The sequence below is a fragment of the Nilaparvata lugens genome, chromosome 3 (assembly GCF_014356525.2).
Source record: "Nilaparvata lugens isolate BPH chromosome 3, ASM1435652v1, whole genome shotgun sequence".
Lineage (NCBI taxonomy): Eukaryota > Metazoa > Arthropoda > Insecta > Hemiptera > Delphacidae > Nilaparvata > Nilaparvata lugens.
Genome location: NC_052506.1, coordinates 72,416,562 through 72,436,175, shown reverse-complemented (window position 1 = coordinate 72,436,175; position 19,614 = coordinate 72,416,562). Strand labels below are relative to the sequence as shown.

Here is a 19,614-nt window from a genome sequence, read left to right as displayed (position 1 = left end):
TAGATACCTTGAGTTTTTATGAAGTTTGAGTAATTCGGCTCTGCTAGGGAAAATATAAACTTTTATTGAAGTTTTTTACTTTCCTTGCCCTTCTACTTTAGTAATGAAAGTATTGCTTTCACAAAAACATCATGGTACCCGAATTTCACTGTACGTTTCGAGGACTTCTGAGCTTTTGTTTTGATACGTTTTGAGCTTTTTTCTAAAATTCTGAAAATTATATCAGGAAGGTTACTTGGCATCAAAGACCAACCAATCAAAAAGAAAAGAGTTGCAACACCCACAGTCTCTGCATCTGCACAAGATGCGATCCATTTAAGAACGCTAATTTATCATTAGCCAGAACAATTCCGTCGGAGGATGACCCAATTCCTCTTATTTGCTGATATTTTGTGAATCTTTGGATAATCCAGATACATTTCCAATCCAGATGGATAATCTATGATGACTTTCCATCTTGTCTTGCATTCTACCAACAAAGTTAGGCATAAAGTAGATTACTTTAATAATATTTTCAAGAATAAATACTAAATTGTAATCATTTATTTTTCAAGTATTTGGCAACAGGAGAATCTTACAGATCATTGTCATTTGCCAACCGAATACACTACTCATGGATCAGCAAAGCAGTCACAAAATGTTTGGAGAGCATTGTGAAACACTTTCTCCAGGTTGTCATGCCGGAGCCAAAAGAATATCAATTCAAAATAGTTCAGCTGATTTTAAACGTCTTTGGAATTATCTGATGTGCTGTGGATTGGATCGATGGAAAGCATGCAGGCCTACGTATCATCTGTCCTCCAAAAAGTGGTTACTTTTACTTCAATTACAAAGGTTTTTTTCTATAGTTTTGTTAGCGGTAGTAGATGCACAATACCGATTCGTTGCGGTAGATGTGGGGGTCCTATGGTCGATAAGGGAATGCCGGGATACTCAAAAGAGTAAGATGGGAGAGAAAATTATTTTTAAAAAATCAATTCACCACAACCAGCCAATAATGCCAACCAACCAACCAACCAATTCCTGGTACAGGAATTGAGGTACCTCATGTGATTCTGAGTGATGTGACTTCCTCTTTGCAGGATAACCTCATGAAGTCTTATCCAAGAAAAGAAGCTCTTGAGGATAGAGGAAAAGCAATTTACAATTGTAGACAGAGTCGTGCATGTCGACTGTGAAAATTTTCGACCACCGAAAATGCAGTTGGCATAAAGACTTCATATGTTAAGATATTTTTTCTAAAATTCCTCTGAACCCAGATACAGTAGTCGATGTAATTTTAGCTTGTTGTATTTTACACAACATGATGAGGGATGCAAAATTTTCTGCATCTCAACAAAGTCATCTTGAGAACATTTCTTAACAGAGACCAACTGAAAACATGATGGGCCTTTCAAAAACAGGAAACTGAAGATCAAAAGATACCGCAATCGAAATCAGCAACAGATTCAACGACTTTTGTGGTCCTGGAAGGATTGATTGGATTAGGTTGTGTTTTTCTCAAAATGTGCATGTCTCAAAAAGACATACCAGCTCCATGGAGAACATGAGAGTATTTAGAAGGCCGAACTGTGACTGATCACTTCATGCTCAAAGCAATCATACTAGAAAAGCCTGAGGTGAAAGAAGGTTGGAATGGAGGAGAACAAGATTTTGGATAAATTTCATGATGATGGAAAGAAAGAGGAATTGAAAACTAGGCTGGAGGAGCAGATAGAGGTTGCTAGAGAGCAGGTGTATTATGAAGGATACCATAAAGAAGTTAGCTAATGAAGTCATTGGAAAGAAATGAACTAAAATTGAGTGGTTTGATGAAAACTTGTGTAAATAAATTTTATTATAAGAAGATAGGGTACCTATTCAAAAATTTGATCATTTGAAATATAATGAAAGCAAATATGAAGAATACTCCACAGTTGATACAAGTTTATTCGATTTGATACTTTAAACTGTGAGAGCTGATTCAGAACCTTCAAGGAGATGAAAAACTCTGTTTCAGCTGCTGAAAAATTGGCCTTGACTCTGAGGTAAGAAAATTACATTGAAATCTCTAACAATTCAATGTCGTGCACTTTTAATGTAAAATTAACAAATCTTTACAGACTCTTCACAATATTTCTATCATATGAATTATCAAATATCTTGAAATGTTATCCAATAGCCTACAACGTTTTACTGTAGGCCTACCTACCATAATAAATTAGGTGTGTATGCCCTATTGTAAACTGATTCAATACCATGTGATAATTATTCATTGTGATAAATATAATTATTCATTGTGATAAATATAATTATTCATTTCAATGTTGATCATACATTAAACCTCAAAATTAAAATCGTCTAATGATCGATTGCCTGTTTTTGTTGAAGTAACAGTAGTAAACTGTTTAGGTCGTGCCGTGCTAAATCGTCTGAAAAAACGCCTCGTGTTTCCATGGCCTTAGTGTTGCATGAACAGTCTTGTCAATCTAAAATGATAATAGAAAAGGGACTGAAGGAGTAATGGAATTTACTTGATGATAAGGAGAGCCAATAAACAGTATAATAAAAATGTTTTTGTATTCAGTGTTAAAAAAGCAAGATAACATTTATTTCAATTCAAATACTGTACCTAAAAATAACAATCGTCTATAGTAACACGGTATGTATACATAGTATTCTCTTATAGTAGAAAAAAATATGACTCAGTTTCAATCATAATAAAATATTAAGTTTTCATTTAAGCTGCTCATTTCAAATGAGGAATTTCAATTATCATTTTATGAAGAGTAAGGGATGATAAATAATTATTTGTATGGGATTTTTCAGTATTTTAAGAAGGTATCATATTTCACGGGAATATCTTCACAGAGATTTTTCAAATTTTATTTAAGGTCAACTCAAAGTTATTCATGTACCCTATTATATTCTCTCTTCAGTAACACACTTTCACACCTCATGTAGAATTATGAGTTATAAGTATGAAAACATTATAATTGAATTAAATAATATTATGCAATACTTGTAAACATAATTTGCGACAAATAGAACATAGTAATAACATATTAAGGCTTACATTATTCTAAATTCAACTTTGAAGTTAAACTTTTTCAACTGTTGAAATATATATTTTCAATCGTTGAAAAGTATTATTCTCAAAAGTATTTTTATCGAATAAAAAATTTTATGTAATATTGTTGTGACAGTTATAATATGGTTCATAGTTGATACTATTTTTGTGAACTCTCTTTTCTTCAGAGAACGACACAAGCAACTTACAGCACAAACCCTGTTCAATTTTGGTTAAAAGCAAATCTTTTGTCAGTGTTGTTTTCCTATAATATGCAGATTAACTTCCTTGCCATTTTTTCTATGCAGTAAATAAATAAATCCAATGGACTTTGATAGTAACAAATGTTTTATTTTTAAATTGAACCAGGTTTAGTGGAGTAATCATTGTTCTCTTTATTCTTAAAAGTTTTCATTTGCTGATACTAATTTCAACGTTTATTTTCATTATTAGAGGGCTTGCCTAGAAATCTCCTTCTGGCCGGGGGGGCTTCGCCCGCCTTGAATATGTACTTTCTGTGAGTACTCTCACATATCACCTTACTTCTTAGAAAAAGAAGGTACTGTTATCAATACTAATAATACTATTTCTTCATTACCATCAATGCGTATTGAACTAAACCCATTCTTTGCTAATTATGTTCTCCAAAATTGGTCCGTATGTTTAGAGAATTGAGAAATGAGAAAAAAACATAAAAAATTATATGATTGATGCTAAAAACAATCACAATTTTTTCATCGCGATCTGTGTTTATTAATGTTTCGAGATCTTTACTCTGATAATAATTGTGAGGTTTATAGGTGTTTTCATTCTCATTTACACGTAACGGCAGAGTAACATGAACAATACATTATTGAATTTATTTTGAATGATGAAGCATTTTACTTTTTTTATTAATATTCATTCATCAGAGACTTCCAATAAAAAAGTAACAACAATCATGGTACGGCACTAGAAAAATTATCATTAAATCGGCAAAAAATAGTCTATCGCCGGCTTCTGTAAGATAACAGTACAGTTATATCAAAACTAATACGATTCTACAACTTACATTAAAAAATCCGTTATAACGTTTCCAATATTTCAGCTACTCACGTAAGCGCTACTAATCCTGAAATATCTATAATAAAAAAGTTCTGGCTAAAATGATGAAGTATCTATTTATAATCACACTAAGGAATCCTGCAACATACTAGATTTGAGATTATTTTCAAGTTTATGTTATACAGTAGTTCCTACTCTCAGAGACTGTATGCTTTTAGTATCTTGAGCTGAATAGGAAAACTCACAAAAATACGATAATACCGTATCAAATGTTAGAAACCATGGAATTGATATGGATATCCTTAGATGAGCACATTCTAAAAAATGCATCATAGAATCAACCAGTTCAATTACTAATACATCATAGTTTTATTAATAAATTACTGTTGGCATTGAAAATATATCAATTTTTTATGAATAACTTAAAAATTCCAATAAAATGAATTTTCTCATTAATATATTGTTTTGTCTTATTTTAGAACTTTAATGTTACAACGGTTGAAACTATAGAATTGTCTCTCTCGAATTATTTGAGTCGATCTTAGAATTGTGTTGACCTACTACCATGATCATTTTCTAGATCCAGAGTCAAACTATTCACACCTTCAGAATAACTAATGAGTGGAATGACAGACTTTATCAACTTTGAATAGACTACTATAGAGAAAATGTGCTCATCAGCAAATCAGAAGAGTCATATTTTTTTTCCGAAACTAACACAGAATTTCAATAAAATATGAATGACAAAAAAATAAGGGTTAAAATCCACTGCTCACCAGTTTGCAGCCTTTTGACTAGAATTTCAAGGTAATTAGTTTTGTGCTAATGCATTATTATTTTAAAAAGGCTTTATTCATTCAGCCAATCAAATTTTTCGAATGGTACTATTTGAATGCTGTAAAAAATCATCCATCATTAATGAATAATAATTATTTCTAATGAAAGCTATATTAAAAAAACTGAGGACTTCTGCTACTGCAAATAATATTGACTTAAGAACTAAATAGCAGAAGGAAATTTGAAGAATGAAACTACCCAAAAATTGAGTTCAGACCTATTACATAGCTTTCATTGGATCACTTCACTTGAATGGGCTACTTAATTAAAATTAATAAAAACATGAAGTAACCTTTTTATTTAGAACGCTTTAAAACTTGAAATAAAACATTTAAAATGTTTTAAATAAAACAGGTACTTGATGTTTTTATTAAGCTTTCATTGCATATTTGAAATAATTATTATACAATAATAATATTCCAGTAGTTGGTTAACTGCAATCGCTAATAAAAATCTTTCATCATCTATTATTCACTAGAATATAATTCAAGGAAAACAACATGGAATACAAACAAATATTCAAGATCATTCATACCTCACAACCTGTTTTCACAATATTTATACTCAATTACAACCTTAAATATTCATTCTCATACATTGGTTCTTTGAGAGACGTCTAGTAGAAATTCAATATTTCTAAGTAATAATAGTTCGAGTCTGCTTAAAAGTTACAATCACAATGTCATTAATTTCATACGGCGTAGAATACCCAGTAGACTGAGTTGAAAACTAGGAACGAAACTGGAAATATGATGCGCGAGTACTTATCGATGACATTGACATCTTTGATTTTGGGCATGGATGCTTTGATGGCGTTGGCACCCTTCTTGAGTGCATGCAGCACCTTGGGGCGGTTGTGTGCGGCTCGAGTGCCGCGGAAGCGGAGGCCCGGCCGGTTGACGGGGAATGTGTAGCCAGGCCCGGGACTGCTGCGGCTCATGCGGAAGCTCGGCGGGAACTTGGCCGGGTCGTCCAGCATGCCTGACGATGTCGAGTATCTGCAACAACATTCAACACAAATTAAACTCAACTATGAGCCTCACTTATTAACCAACTATGAATAACTCGAATATAATTCAAGAATATGAAGTAAACTATAATATTATTTAAGGATAATTTGAATATAAAATATGAACCTAATGTACAGAACAGAGTTACTACAAAACATTCATCAAATTTTCACAGTAAATGATGACTGATGAGATATATATTGATAAATTGAAATAGAATTTAATTTACCTGGTGCTATTGTGTCTATTCCTAATAGAAGGGATGGGCGAGAGGCGAATATCTTGCAGTTCTAGTATTTCATCGGTTCCCCCCGAGTTGCCTGCTCCCGACGAATATCCATCGAGGCCGCTACTCACTTTGCTGCCTGTAAGCCAACAATAATTATATGTTATAGTTATATGTTTAATAGTTATAGTTATTATGCTGCCTGCATCAACAATAATTATACTGGGCAACCCCTGTGTAACGCAAAGCTTGCTTTGTACAACACAGCTTCCATATGAATCACATTGGTTTTCAATGATTTCATAGTTTTAAATAATGAGTCAATGAAGCAATGTATTAATCAACTAATTACGCATCTTGTAAGAAAGTTCAGTATTGTAATAGTATATAGTGAGGTCCACGTTATAATGGCAGTGGATAAAGATAAAAGAATAGCGATGCCGATTCTCTGTATTAATTAATTCTATTTCTACACTGTCAAAAACATAATTGGCATCGTTGTGGACCTAGAAAAGGATATTACCACCGGCTTTGTCAAATGATAAACAAGGATAGCAAAACCAAAGTTCATCAAATACTGTCATTATAACGTGGACCTCACTATAGATGGGAGTATTCTGTGTTGCAGTATTGAAAACAATGTTCCCAAATTGGAACTACATCTTATGTGCTAAATTTTTTTATGTACTTCACGAGACGTGAAATATTTAGGGGTTTATACATTTTATACAACTGAAGAATAAACTAACTAGCTTACAAACAGTGATAGTTGGTTTCAGCTATGATATACCTCTCCCCTGGGAGGATTCATACTATAGTATACCAGGAGAATACTGGAGCAATTTCCCTCTGTCAGGATACTATATGTCTTACTTTTGGGGAGCATTAAACCGTTTAGTAGTCATGCTGATGCATCCAGTATTGAGATTTTGGCTATGACGGGGACGCACGACAATGTCAAACGCCCCAACATGGCTGGGTTCTCAACTCTAGAATAGACAGTCCCACACAAGATGGGCTTAGCCTTTGAAATTGGATTTCATTCCTAAATAAATTCTGCTGTCTTTTATTAAAAAAGCTATGATATTGATATATTTGTGTTTTATATTCTTATATGAATCATTTTCTGCCACTAACAGCCCAATCTTGGAAATAGTTCAGGATTAAAAGTACGATTGAACAAACATAATGATGTTTTTCATGAAGAAACACTAACTGTATAATAACTCTGTTGGAGTCTAGACACTGTGTTTCTGAGTAAATATTTTAAAACACCACAAAGACTGAAACAAAATTATTCAAAATCCTATTTTCATAGAAACAAATGATCAATTATTTAGTCTCCTGATCTCATGGGCGTAGGTCCTAGGGGGGACGCGTCCCCCCCTCAATATTTTATGGTATAGGCTATGTCCCCCGGAAAAATTTATTGAAGCTTCTAGTTATAATAACACATTTTTATTAGTTCATTTTTTTGCACAAGAATTCAGTATGATCATCTCATTTAAGGAGTTCGTCTATTAAGTTACGATTTTACCTAAGTATTTTGTATCTGAAACTCTCTTCAAACAAGGACAGTTACAAGAGTTACAATCAGAATATTTAAGACTTTGTTTAAAAAATGTAATTTCTCATGAGAATTTATGTTGATCTTTGTAACACAGATTTAGCTATTAAGTAAAAATTACAGCTTTGTATGGTTTGTGAGTGGAGAACTTTTTTATGGTTATTTAGCTGTCCTGCTTTGGTTGGTAATAAAAACAAACAATACAACTAATGCTGTTTTTTATAAATAATTTGTATTTAGTAAAACTTAAAACCATTAACTCAGAATTTTATTTATTTACCACTGCCAAATAAGAGGATTTCAAAACGGATTTGGAGTGAAATATGCTTCAAAAACAATCATTTCAATACGGTAAGCTATTTTTCATAGAAAATTTCCCCAGACCCCCCAGTAACCCAGACCCCCAATGTCAAACAGCTATCTACGCCAATGCCTGATCTCATCTGGGTTGAATGTCATCACTACAACTACAACAGAATAGAATTATTGATTTGAAAAATAAAATATTAACGCTCTTTTCATTTTGAAATAAGAAAACTAACCTGGTGCAATGGAAGCTTTTCTGGAAGTTTCTTCGGCTTCCTTGGTCTTTTTACTTTTTTTCTTGGCGCGCGCACCCCAGTACGTGTAATTGACAGCGGCGTACTCGAGAAGCGCCGCAAATACGAACACAAAACACATGACAAGGTAAATGTCGATGGCTTTCACGTACGAGATTCGAGGCAGAGAGCTTCGCACACCCGTACTGATCGTTGTCATCGTCAGCACAGTCGTGATACCTGCAAAGTGAACAACATACACAATGATCAGCATAGAATTTGCCATAATAATATTCAGAGTACATTAGCGAAGTGTAATAATGAGTCATTAAAACAGAGAATTTTCCAGAAAATTATTATGTTAGGATTGGCAATAATAATTATTGAGAATAAAGAGTAAGTACTATATAGAGCGCTTGCAACGTGCAGGTCATGTAGGGCATAATTTATGCTAGGCTTGAGGATCCCCCAAAAAAATGCATGTCGGACAACCAGGGGGAAAGAGAGAAGTGGGAAAACCAAGGCTTAGATGGATGGATGAAGTCTCAAAGGATGCAAGAAAAAATTATCCTTCGAGTGAGGTGGAGGCAAGGAATCAAGATGGTTGAAGAGGCACGATTGAGGAGGCCAGAGCTCGATTTGGGATGTATGGCCATCAAAGAAGAATACATAATATTTAACAGTATCATGCTGATATCATTATTCTCCAATATAAGAGTCTGAATCTTACCAGGACAGCAGATTAGAAAGTGAACATAATAATTTACTGTTTTGCAGGTTGCCTATGCTTGTGTTTGCAGGCGCTAACTGTGCTGCCGCAACCTCTTTGGTTTTCTTTACTCCTCTATTCTAAAATCATTGAACTTTGTGAATAAACAAAGCATGCTAAAGAGACGGAAGTTTTTAAATCACAATTTATTGGTATAATGTTCAGCAGACGGCACCTCAAGTGGCCCGTCATCCAGCGGGGGCTCGTGAAGCTCACCTTTTCTTAGAGAGAACTTCCCAGTGCGAACACAGAGCCAACCGCTTCCCAAAAGCTTCTAACGTCTCTCGCTAGTTTGCGTTGTAGAAACGAACTAAATAATATCAGAGCAGCAGAAGGGATGAGCAATCATTATTCATTATGCTGCAGGTTGGCTCTGCAATTTTTCAAAAATGTGAGATAACAATTCCATTACCATTATTATTGATATTATTGAATTATTGATATTTAATGCTTGTATGTCATACACTAAGACACCAGTAAGATATAATGTGTCCGAGCGAGTAGCAAATATTAGTTCTTTGGTACCACATATTGCATGATAACTCAGACAGAATTGGCGTCTGATATAGTATCTTAAGTCACAAGGACGGGAAGGGCCCTTTTGCAGGCGAGAATGATGTTTCTAGTCAAGGCGTTAGCCGAGACTAGAATTTATTTCATTCGAGCACTGCAAAAGACATTCACGTCCAAGTAACTTACACTATTTTTTGTCATAATAATCCAGAAAAGAATAATTGAGAAACAGAAAACATTACCTGCTTGTGCTGACATTACTACATGCATTCTATAAACATAACCTAGTTTACAAGTTTCGAATCAGGAATTTCTTGACTGTAGTTGACAAAATTTCCAACTGGAGCGCTAAAAGGCGGTTTTCGTACCAGTTTTGCTGTTCCAAATTCGAAACTAGGAAACATTCTCGACTGTAAAGAAAACATATGATTTTATTACAGTACAGTATGCTGTAATGAGAATCATATGTTTATTTGTTCTACAATCAGCTGTTTACCGGCTTGATTTCATGGATGTAAAACAGCTGGAATTGAATGACTATGACAAAAATATTATTACAGGCGATTCAAATGAATTGCTTATATTATATACATATACCAAAAAATGTGATGACCCAGCCTGGTGTCTCAGTGTATTAGTATTAGAGAATGGTTCTTAGAACTCCAATGGAGAATATAAAAGTGCCATTCCTAAGCAGCATCTCGAGACGCGTGGTTAGAGCACATAACTATAAATTCATAACCTATAACCTAAGCACATAACCTATAAATTCATTAGATTCGAAGACTCATTGGATTTTTATGTTGTATGAACATTATGGCGGCAGATGAATTAGAAGTATTGGCTAGTATATTGCTTTTACGATTCATACATAATGAATCATCGAATATAATGAATTTATAAGAAAATATGTTTAGGTTATGTGCTCTAACCACGCGTCTCGAGACGCCGCTACGGAATTGAACCTTCAGGTTTTCATTCCAGAGCTGACCTTCATAGAAAGATTCACATAAATGTTGTGACATATAGGTCATTCCTATCACTGGAGATAAATTATTTTATCGATTCCACTAAGATGTTAGACCGACCTAGAGCGACTCGGGCACTGGTGGCCTCGTGGTTGATCCAGAAGGAGACCCAGGAGAGCATGACGATGAGACAGGAGGGCAGATAGGTCTGGAAGACGAAGTAGCCGATGTTGCGCTGCAGCTTGAAGGAGAGCGACAGTCGCTGGTAGTCGCCGGTGGCCAGCTCCTCCTTGCGGTCGTTGGTCTCGTAGCCGGTGATGGTGAACTGTGGCAACTCCGCCTCCTCCACGCCCCGCACCGGCGTGTCCTTCCAGTACATCACCACGTCCGACACCGTGTAACCATCTAGACACATAATCACATCAATGCTTACAAAAACATTTACATGATATTGTCTTATTTCTCTAGGGCTACTTTCAATATAAATAGAAATATAAATCTGAGTACCCTTTTAAATTATTTCCTTACAAATAAAATTAAATTATTTTCGTTATTATAAGAATCTTTCACCAGTATCTATTTATTTTCAAATCACTTGAAAATGGCATTAGTAGCCGAAACATGTTGTGACGAAATAATTTAAAAGGGTACTCAGATTTATATTTTTATTCAAATTAACATGAATATACGTGACAACTAAATCAACAACAAAACAAAACATACTACGGTGGAGAGTCGGTGACCGAACTTGAATAATCTAAAAACAGCCCCATTTTTTTGTACTTGTTTTCAAAAATATTTAGAAAAATACAACTAATAATACGTACCGTATTCATGACGACCAAAGAATATCATTTTAAATATTGTAAAATATGCTATTTGGACTATGGAAGTTATCATCTTCCTCTAAGATCTATGAAGAATGATAAATGTGAATGGAGCTAATATCAAATGACCTGGCTGTCTTGGTTCTGACTTCACAGCTCTTGGGATCTAATCAGACAAAAATTGAAGCTCTGACATGACTCGATGAGACCATCCGAACGAAGGGTGGAAATCAAACACATCACTTCCATTCGAAAAAGATGTAAATTCCCAATAGATACCAACATAAGGTTTTCATTTATCCATTCACAAGAACTTAGAATACAGGGAATGATTGGGAAAGGATCAACAGGATAACCCTAAAGCTGATACGTTGTGTGATTTTCAAAATATTGTTAATAAAAAGTATATACTTACAGCTTTCAATTTCGACGGTACAATTTTGTGAATCTAATGGATAATAGTGCAGGTCCATCATGCAGGCGAGTGTTGCAGTGAACCGCATTCCGTACGTTATACTTCCATCCCCATTCAATCTCACTAATTTGTTTCTTTCTGTCACGTCATGGAGAAAGCTGCAAAATTGAAAATCAATCATTGTTGGAAACAGATAATGTGAATACGCATGTTACTCTATTCTAGATATCAAGTGTAAATTTCAGTAAATTGGTAAAATGAATAATTGCTAAAAAAACCATAATTTTTATTATGGCTATATAATGGAATGAACTAATTCTCAGGATTCCAGGGCATTGAAAATTTTTTCGTTTAAACTTTATGCACAAGATAGAGTATATCAGTCTTCTGATATAGATAGAGTAATAAAATACAGGAAACTTGTTAAGTTTTTTCCTATTTTATGACACTATTGAGAGTTTTATTATTATTCAGTAGTTGAACAATATTGTTCAATAAATTATTGAACACGAATTTTCTCGTTGAATAGCCTACAACCTGAATAAAAATTCATTCATGATAAATTAATACAGGATTGATAGAAAGCTATATACAGAGTGGGTGAAAAGTCCGAGAACGGCTTAATATCTCATACACAAAGGTAATTTGACGGTGAGTGTGATTGGGGATCCTAATCAAATTGAAAATTCCACTTTACTATGAGTTCAAAAATCTTGTCTGCCATCTTGGATCCACCATATTGAATGCAACTTTATTATTTTTAAATAGGAAGGTGGTCATGCGATACATGATTTCGATACGGAGTTTCAAGAAAAGATGAATGGTGAAAACCGCACATCGATATCTAAAACTGTTTAGAAGATATTCACATTATTAATCAATACCACTTATGAATTTCATTTCTGATTTGCATAGTATTGATTAATAATGTGAATATCTTTCAAACTGTTTGAGATATCGATATGCGGTATTCGCCATTCTTTTTTTCTTGAAATTCTGTATCGAAATCATGTATTGCATGACCACCTTCCTATTTGAAGAAATAAAGTTGCATTCAATATGGCGGAACAGATTTTTAAACTCATAGTAAAGTAGAATTTTCAATTTTAGTAGGATCTCCAATCACACCCACCGTCAAATTACCATTGTGTATGAGATATTAAGCCGTTCTCGGACTTTTCACCCATCCTGTATAATGCAAAATTAAATATCAACTCGATCAGCTTGTCTGAACAAAGACAGATTTTGCAGCATTTCATTACAACTTATCCTGTAGGATTTATTAATAAACTTCCTTTTATGATTTTCAAATCTCTAGCAACATATTAGATATTAGACGATATCGATTAGCAAAATTCTATTTTTATTCATATAAAAAAAATTATATTGGTTGGTGCCATGCCATTTAAAGTATATTTACCATTTCTGATCAAATTTAAATAATTTTTTATCTTTAATTAATTTTTAAATAGTTTTTTCATCAATGCAGCTTTGTAACTGCAGTGATATGAAGCCTATAATTTCCAAGCAATAAATCACTGAAGTCTATATCTACTGAATAGACTGATACTTTGCTGGAAGAATAGTATATCAACTCATATACATGCATCTTCCGCTTCATTATCCAATATTTACCTGTTTTTATCGTTTGCAAAAAACGTGTCTGGAACCCAAATTTTTTCAGCAAAGTCTCCCGATAATGTGAGCACCTCATCATTGCTACTAAATGATAACCGCTCATCTTTCCAATATTGGTTCAAATACATTGTTATTGTGTAATCCTGCAAACAGAAATTCAATCATGATTCAACAGAAAATGATAATACACGACACTCGTGATAGATATTTCAAACATTCACGATTCCAGAAAGTACTGATTTGAATTCAACTCTATGTATTCATGTCAGCTAGAATAATTCGAAATTTCCATATTTGATTTCCGATTGCATCCAGTACTGAGTTCGATCTATCAGACTGAAAAATCTGCTCATTCAGAAGTTTTGCATCCATATTCAGATCACAACAAACAAGCTTGATTCATCTGGCTTTAATTGCTCCATTGCAGCTGTATATTGATTGCATTAGGCTTGAGCATCAGTAACCCCTCGAGGAATGAGGAGTGATTCGCTAGAACGAGCAATCACCAGCCATTATATTGCTTCTAAAATCCATCTGAATCTTGGAAACGTACAGATCCACAAATCCAAATTATTCAAAACAGCTCCACAATCATGATACACAAGTAATATATTAAGTATGGCTACTCGTTTCTTTAGATAACTTGATTTGTATTTACAGAAAATCAATCAGTCGTTATTTTTTGTTTTCTTCATATTTTTTTGTGTTTGGTTTTATCTTTTTTTCATTATTAAACTCAAGTGGAACTAACTAATATTGTATCCTGTCTCGAAGAGTGATTCAATTTTTAATTAATAACTGAGTTCAATATTTATTGCAAATTTCATTGATCAAAAAAATAATATGGAATCGATAACGACGGTAAAAAATTATTTCAGAAGCACAAATTTTCGATCTGAACTTCAATTTTCAGAATGATTTCAATATATTATGGATAGAAATTTCCAGCAGAGACATTCCAAAATTCCAAGTGTCAACAGTTAATCAATGGAAATAAAAAAATGGACAAATCTTCAGCAATTATACGGTATCTCTTGCACTTACTCCCAAGCCAACCTCCCAAGCTATTATAACCAGAAAAAGGTTAAAGATAATTACGAGAACAGATTGAAAGAAATGCATAATCAGGCTGACTAGAAATTTTTATTCTCTTTTCTAGGGAATTTGTCATTGGGTACCTTTTTTGTTTTCAGGGTTCAAATTCTATAAACTAACACATCAGTTTTCACAACTCAGAGGCTCGGTTGCGCAAAAGCCGGTCAAATTTTAACCGTGAATTATTCTTAGAGAACCAATAAGAGAAGGACTTTTCTAAAAAGACGGCCTCTCTGATTGGTTCTCGTGGAATTAATCACGATTAAAAATTAACCGGCACTAAAACTTGGATATTCATTCATAAAACTTGGATATATCACAGATTCATACTGAACATTCTTTATAAAAGTTTAAATAAACTCATCAAATTTACTAGGTAACAAATATTTCACACGAAAAAGAAGAAATTGATGTGCAAAAACACTTCAACTCAATCCCCACTATTACACTATCAATCTTCTCCATCAATAGAAATCTCTTCTCATGAGAAATAAACACATTGTGAGTTGTGTTTGACAAAGGAGCTCATGTGATTTGTGGTGTGAATCAGCAGTCTATTGAAGACGCGGCGTGACAGATTTTTGAAGCAATATTAGGTGAATGGCTCGGTTGATGGTGGGGGAGGGGGAGGAGTGAATCGGTTCCTCACGGTGGTAGTGAGGGAGTGGGGAGGAAATGCCTTTGCTGTTTGGTGAGGCAAGAGGAAGTGAGTGGTTGATCGGTGAGTGGATGATGGGTCGTGCGGGGGTGAGGGGGGTATTAGAGGTCGCACCCCAAGTGGGATCGCTTGCCACTTAATGGTTTAAGCTTATCTGAGCAGGGAAACTAGGTCAGGTCCTTGCTTGCTGTTTGAAAAACTGGCAGCACGTTCATCTTATTCTGATCGCGCTCCCTTCAATGGTAATGACTAAATCTTTCCGCTGTTGGGAAATACCGTGCTCTTCTTCCCTCCATTGGACGACACTGTTTTCATGTTGACATAGCGATTTCAATAATGAGGTCATTTTCAACAAAGGAGTTGGACATTTTCTAACAGAGGATGAAGTCTACATCCTAAAGAATTCATATATTCATACAAAATAGGGACACCAAATGCTTAGAAATATTGAGGGGGTCAAGATCTCACTAACACTTGATCGGTCTCATGATAGGGGAGCGGATAGATGGAGAGTTTTTCCTCTGTCATCTATATAAAGTCCCACTCTATTATGCTTTCCAAAACTGAATATCATAGTATTAGTTCTCAAATATCAAAGGAATTACGAAACGTTCCCCGCATGAGAAATATTATACTTGATCACTGGATGTTCAAAAGAAAAAATAGTTTTTTACTGACCCATCGATGACGTGAAAAATAAACATGAGTTGGTGCCACTGCAATCATTACAGTAATACATAGTCTATAAATATCCTTTAGTATTTATCATGGCCATAAATAGGAAAAGTATCACAAATCAAGGCAGAACATGCATATGTACAGAGTTTGAGTATATCAGAATGTTCATATGGCTTATTCCAATGTTTATTATTTTTTAGGATTGATTGAAATTTTCTGTCACAAACGTGATTCATCAACTTAAAAAGGGTATTTCAATTCAGTCGCGTACTATCGTAGTATTTGTGGAATACTTTTGATAACTGATTAGTTTCATTATCACTCGTTACTCATTATGAAGTACAAGAATATAAGGCAATCTAAGGCAACTTGAGCCTTTGCATTTTAATACACATTAATGAAATGAAATGAAAAATATTTTATTCGTCCAAAAATCAGTACAATAACAGACAAATCTGTTTCTTTTATCATCGAAACATAGAAATGTACAGTAATATAATGATAAGGTTCTTTTATATGAATGAATAAAGCAAAAAACGCCCCGAGGCCTAGCCTGTGTGGGGTGCAAAATAAATAATTAATCAATTTATAATAATTAATAAATATTATTGCTTTTTAAATTCATTCAACTTGTTTTACTTGACTCTTTGCCTTTACCTTAACCTTCCCTGGGATATGTTGCACACCGAGAGAGCCAGCATTGCTGTCTTCATAGCGCGGGTTGGGGAGGTGGCTGCTCAGCATTCGACATGAGACCAGCGAACAACTAATTAGGTCACCATATTATTGGTGTCAATTATTGTTTCTCCTTTGCCATACTCTGAAATTTCCAAAACTCCCCTCTCACTCTCTTCTCATGTACTGCTGGATAACATATGGAAAGTTCTAATGGAATATTATACTTATCGACTCACAACATATTTCATTAACCCATGAGTTGTTACATAACTTGATGTATAGAACTCTAAGAGTGTGATTATAGCCGAATAAGTAGTTATCATTTATAACTACGCAAATTGAATTTAAATTAATTGAATTAATTTTGTGCTACCTACGCAAAATTGATTTGAATTGCACACGACTCTCCCACTACCTCCGTGAACGGTGTCGTCCGATGAGCGATTCGGCAAAAATAGTCCACTGAGCGATCCATTGTTCAGAATAACAATAAGGATAGGCAGACGCTAAGAATGGGAGGACTTGGGTGTCATTAATCATCAGGAACTGTGACAGAGGAAGGCTAAATGGGTAGTGTCATGTGTACACTTGCAATACGATATTGATGATAATGATTGAATCGGAAATTCAGAACCCACCACCTTCCATAAAAAACTCCTTAATGCTGTGCAAGGCTAAAAATAAACTTTCTACTGGTGATATTTTTCAAAGTTTTTCGATTTGTATATCATCAAGCTATCGAAATGGAAAAGTTTTCTTAAGAAAACATTTTTTCCGATCATTACTTTTTGAGATATGAGTGCCTAAAGTTTACATCTTTGGGACAGAACATTTCAAATTAGGTAAGAGATAAATCCATGAGATTTAGAGGATAAATTCTTCATGGTATTGTTGATCTAGTAAAACAGGAATTTTCTGGAAGTATAGATTTTTGAGAACGTTATTCAATTTAATAAAAATTACCAACTTGATAATATTCAAATTTGAAAAATATCACCAGAAGAAGGTTTATTTATAGCCTTTGCACAGCCTTAAGGTGTGCAAAGGCTAAATGGTTTTTCAAAAAGCTATTCCATTTTCAAAAATGACTGAATAACTAAATTCCAGTAATTTATTGACAATTGAATAACTTTATCAAAAATTGATGAAGGTGGTAGGTACTGATTCAATCATCAGGAAGTGACCCTTCTCACACACAGACTCGTTCTAGGTGAGGAGTACTATTCTTTTTAATTATTGTGAAGTTTATATTTTTTAATGTTTTTAACATGTTGCTTTTCAAGAATTAAAACTTTTTCATTCATTCAACCAAAGTATAGTGATCTTATCCAGTCCAATCGACGGACCCGGAAAGACTAAAGCTCTAACCGCAAACTAGTTTGTGGAAACTAATTAGGAAATTTATTTCTACCAAGAGAGACGTTTAGGGAAAAAGCTGGTGTTTTCCAAAATAAGAAAAGGGAATGAGAAGTTTTCTCGGAGGAGAAAAATCGAACACGAAGCACTTTTTCGAAATGTTCGAAACTTAAAAGTTTTCTGTCTTGCATCCTGTGTTTTGCTCACATGACGATCTTGTTCATGATCTCCATAATATGTTCGCTCGAAACGCAAAATCTAGACAACGCCATAATTGAGTATCGATCATGGTTCAGTATTGTTTTTTGTAATATCATCTCCATTCTTTAATCTACTAGTATTTGTGTAGATCTGTATAATAAATTATATCCTATCCTATAATCCTATCCGATACTTATGTATCAATTAAGTTTGATAAAATTAGGGGAGTTGGAATGATTTACTACGATTGATTAGATTAGAGATCAGGATAGACGCGAAACTAGACAACGCCTGGATTCTAATCTATCATTTATTATCATTTCCAATACTATTAACTTTCATTGGCTTATTAGGGAAGAACTGGCTTATACATGTACAGGATACAAAAAAACATGTTTTTAACTTGTTTCGAATTCTTAACTTTCATGAAGATTATCCACATAATTTTGAATAAAATAATAAATAATTATTCCACTTTTTATGTCTCATGGACATAAGAAGCTGGACTAATTATTAAATACAAATAGCAGATCGTGATCGAGAGAGGGAGGGCGGAAGAGGAAATTAAATTTTTAGAGTAAAATGAAAAATTCCCCAAAAATCGTATTATTTATCATTTATTCCATCTCTACAAAAACACACATTATTGAAATGATCGGAAGAGAAATGAATAAGGATACCGAGATATTTCTCTCCCGAATTTAGATAACATTAAGAACTTGTTCGATAAAGAAATAATGTTAGTCCAGTCAATATAGACATAAAAAAGGGGGTGTGCTTGCAATTTATATTGTAGTTCTGATTTTTTAATATATTATTCGGGTACATAAGAGAAGTCCAGAACCAATTTCTTGATGCATAATGTCCTTGTTCTAGATACAGAGTGGCCCAAAAACCTCGTAATTTCGACTCATTTCCAGTTTTCAGCTATTTCTGCCAAATCTCGTAATCGGACAGAAAAATTACAAGGAGCATTGTTGTCAGGTGTACCTGGAAATCTATATGAGATGGAGCGCTCTACCTGAGAGTCTTGTAAAGCACAATAATACGCCCAGAGGAATTTTAAATTATACCTAAATGGTAATCTAAATGGTAACAATCGGAAGGTATTGTTGAACAAATACTAAAATTCTTCAAAATTGATTTTATTTCTTAAAATTTCACTCATTTTTGAAAAATCATAACTCAGTACTCATTGGAGATAGAGAGCTCGGAATGATCTCATTTTATCCATAATTTTATAATCTAAAGAAAAGGCAAGAGCAATTTTTTCTGTCCGATTACGAGATTTGGCAGAAATAGCTGAAAACTGGAAAATGAGCCGAAAATACGTGGTTTTGGGCCACTCTGTATCTAACAAAAGGAAATTTTGCATGAAGAAATTGGTTCTGGACTTCTCTTATGTACCCAAATAATTTAATATTAAAAAATCAGAACTACAATATAAATTGCATGCACCAATGTATATAGTGACTGGATTATGTTGGTCAATGAAGAAAAAAAATCCCTGTTTGGATAACTCAATAACAGATTCTTCCTAAAACAT

At 34.0% G+C, this 19,614-nt stretch overlaps 1 protein-coding gene across 1 annotated transcript; it reads right to left on the bottom strand.

Moving 5' to 3' along the window:
- Positions 1–2,561: 2,561 nt before the first annotated feature.
- LOC111045533 (gamma-aminobutyric acid receptor subunit beta-like) lies at positions 2,562–13,637 on the bottom strand. Its single transcript, XM_039424477.1, has 6 exons — positions 13,400–13,637; positions 11,765–11,922; positions 10,643–10,927; positions 8,276–8,512; positions 6,170–6,305; positions 2,562–5,928 (listed from the first exon to the last, which is right to left on the bottom strand). The coding sequence occupies exons 1-6, from the start codon at positions 13,528–13,530 to the stop codon at positions 5,622–5,624; spliced, it is 1,254 nt and encodes a 417-aa protein (XP_039280411.1). The 5' UTR covers positions 13,531–13,637; the 3' UTR covers positions 2,562–5,621.
- Positions 13,638–19,614: the final 5,977 nt, after the last annotated feature.

What these genes read in the sequence shown, in the direction of transcription:
- LOC111045533 (XM_039424477.1), bottom strand. Translation starts at nt 13,530, where the DNA reads ATGTATTTGAACCAATATTGGAAAGATGAGCGGTTATCATTTAGTAGC. An exon ending in CAGTGCCCGAGTCGCTCTAG is followed by an intron (nt 8,513 to 10,642) that starts GTCGGTCTAACA and finishes TTCACTTTGCAG; the next exon opens with GTATCACGACTGTGCTGACG. An exon ending in AATAGACACAATAGCACCAG is followed by an intron (nt 5,929 to 6,169) that starts GTAAATTAAATT and finishes ATGTTGTTGCAG; the next exon opens with ATACTCGACATCGTCAGGCA.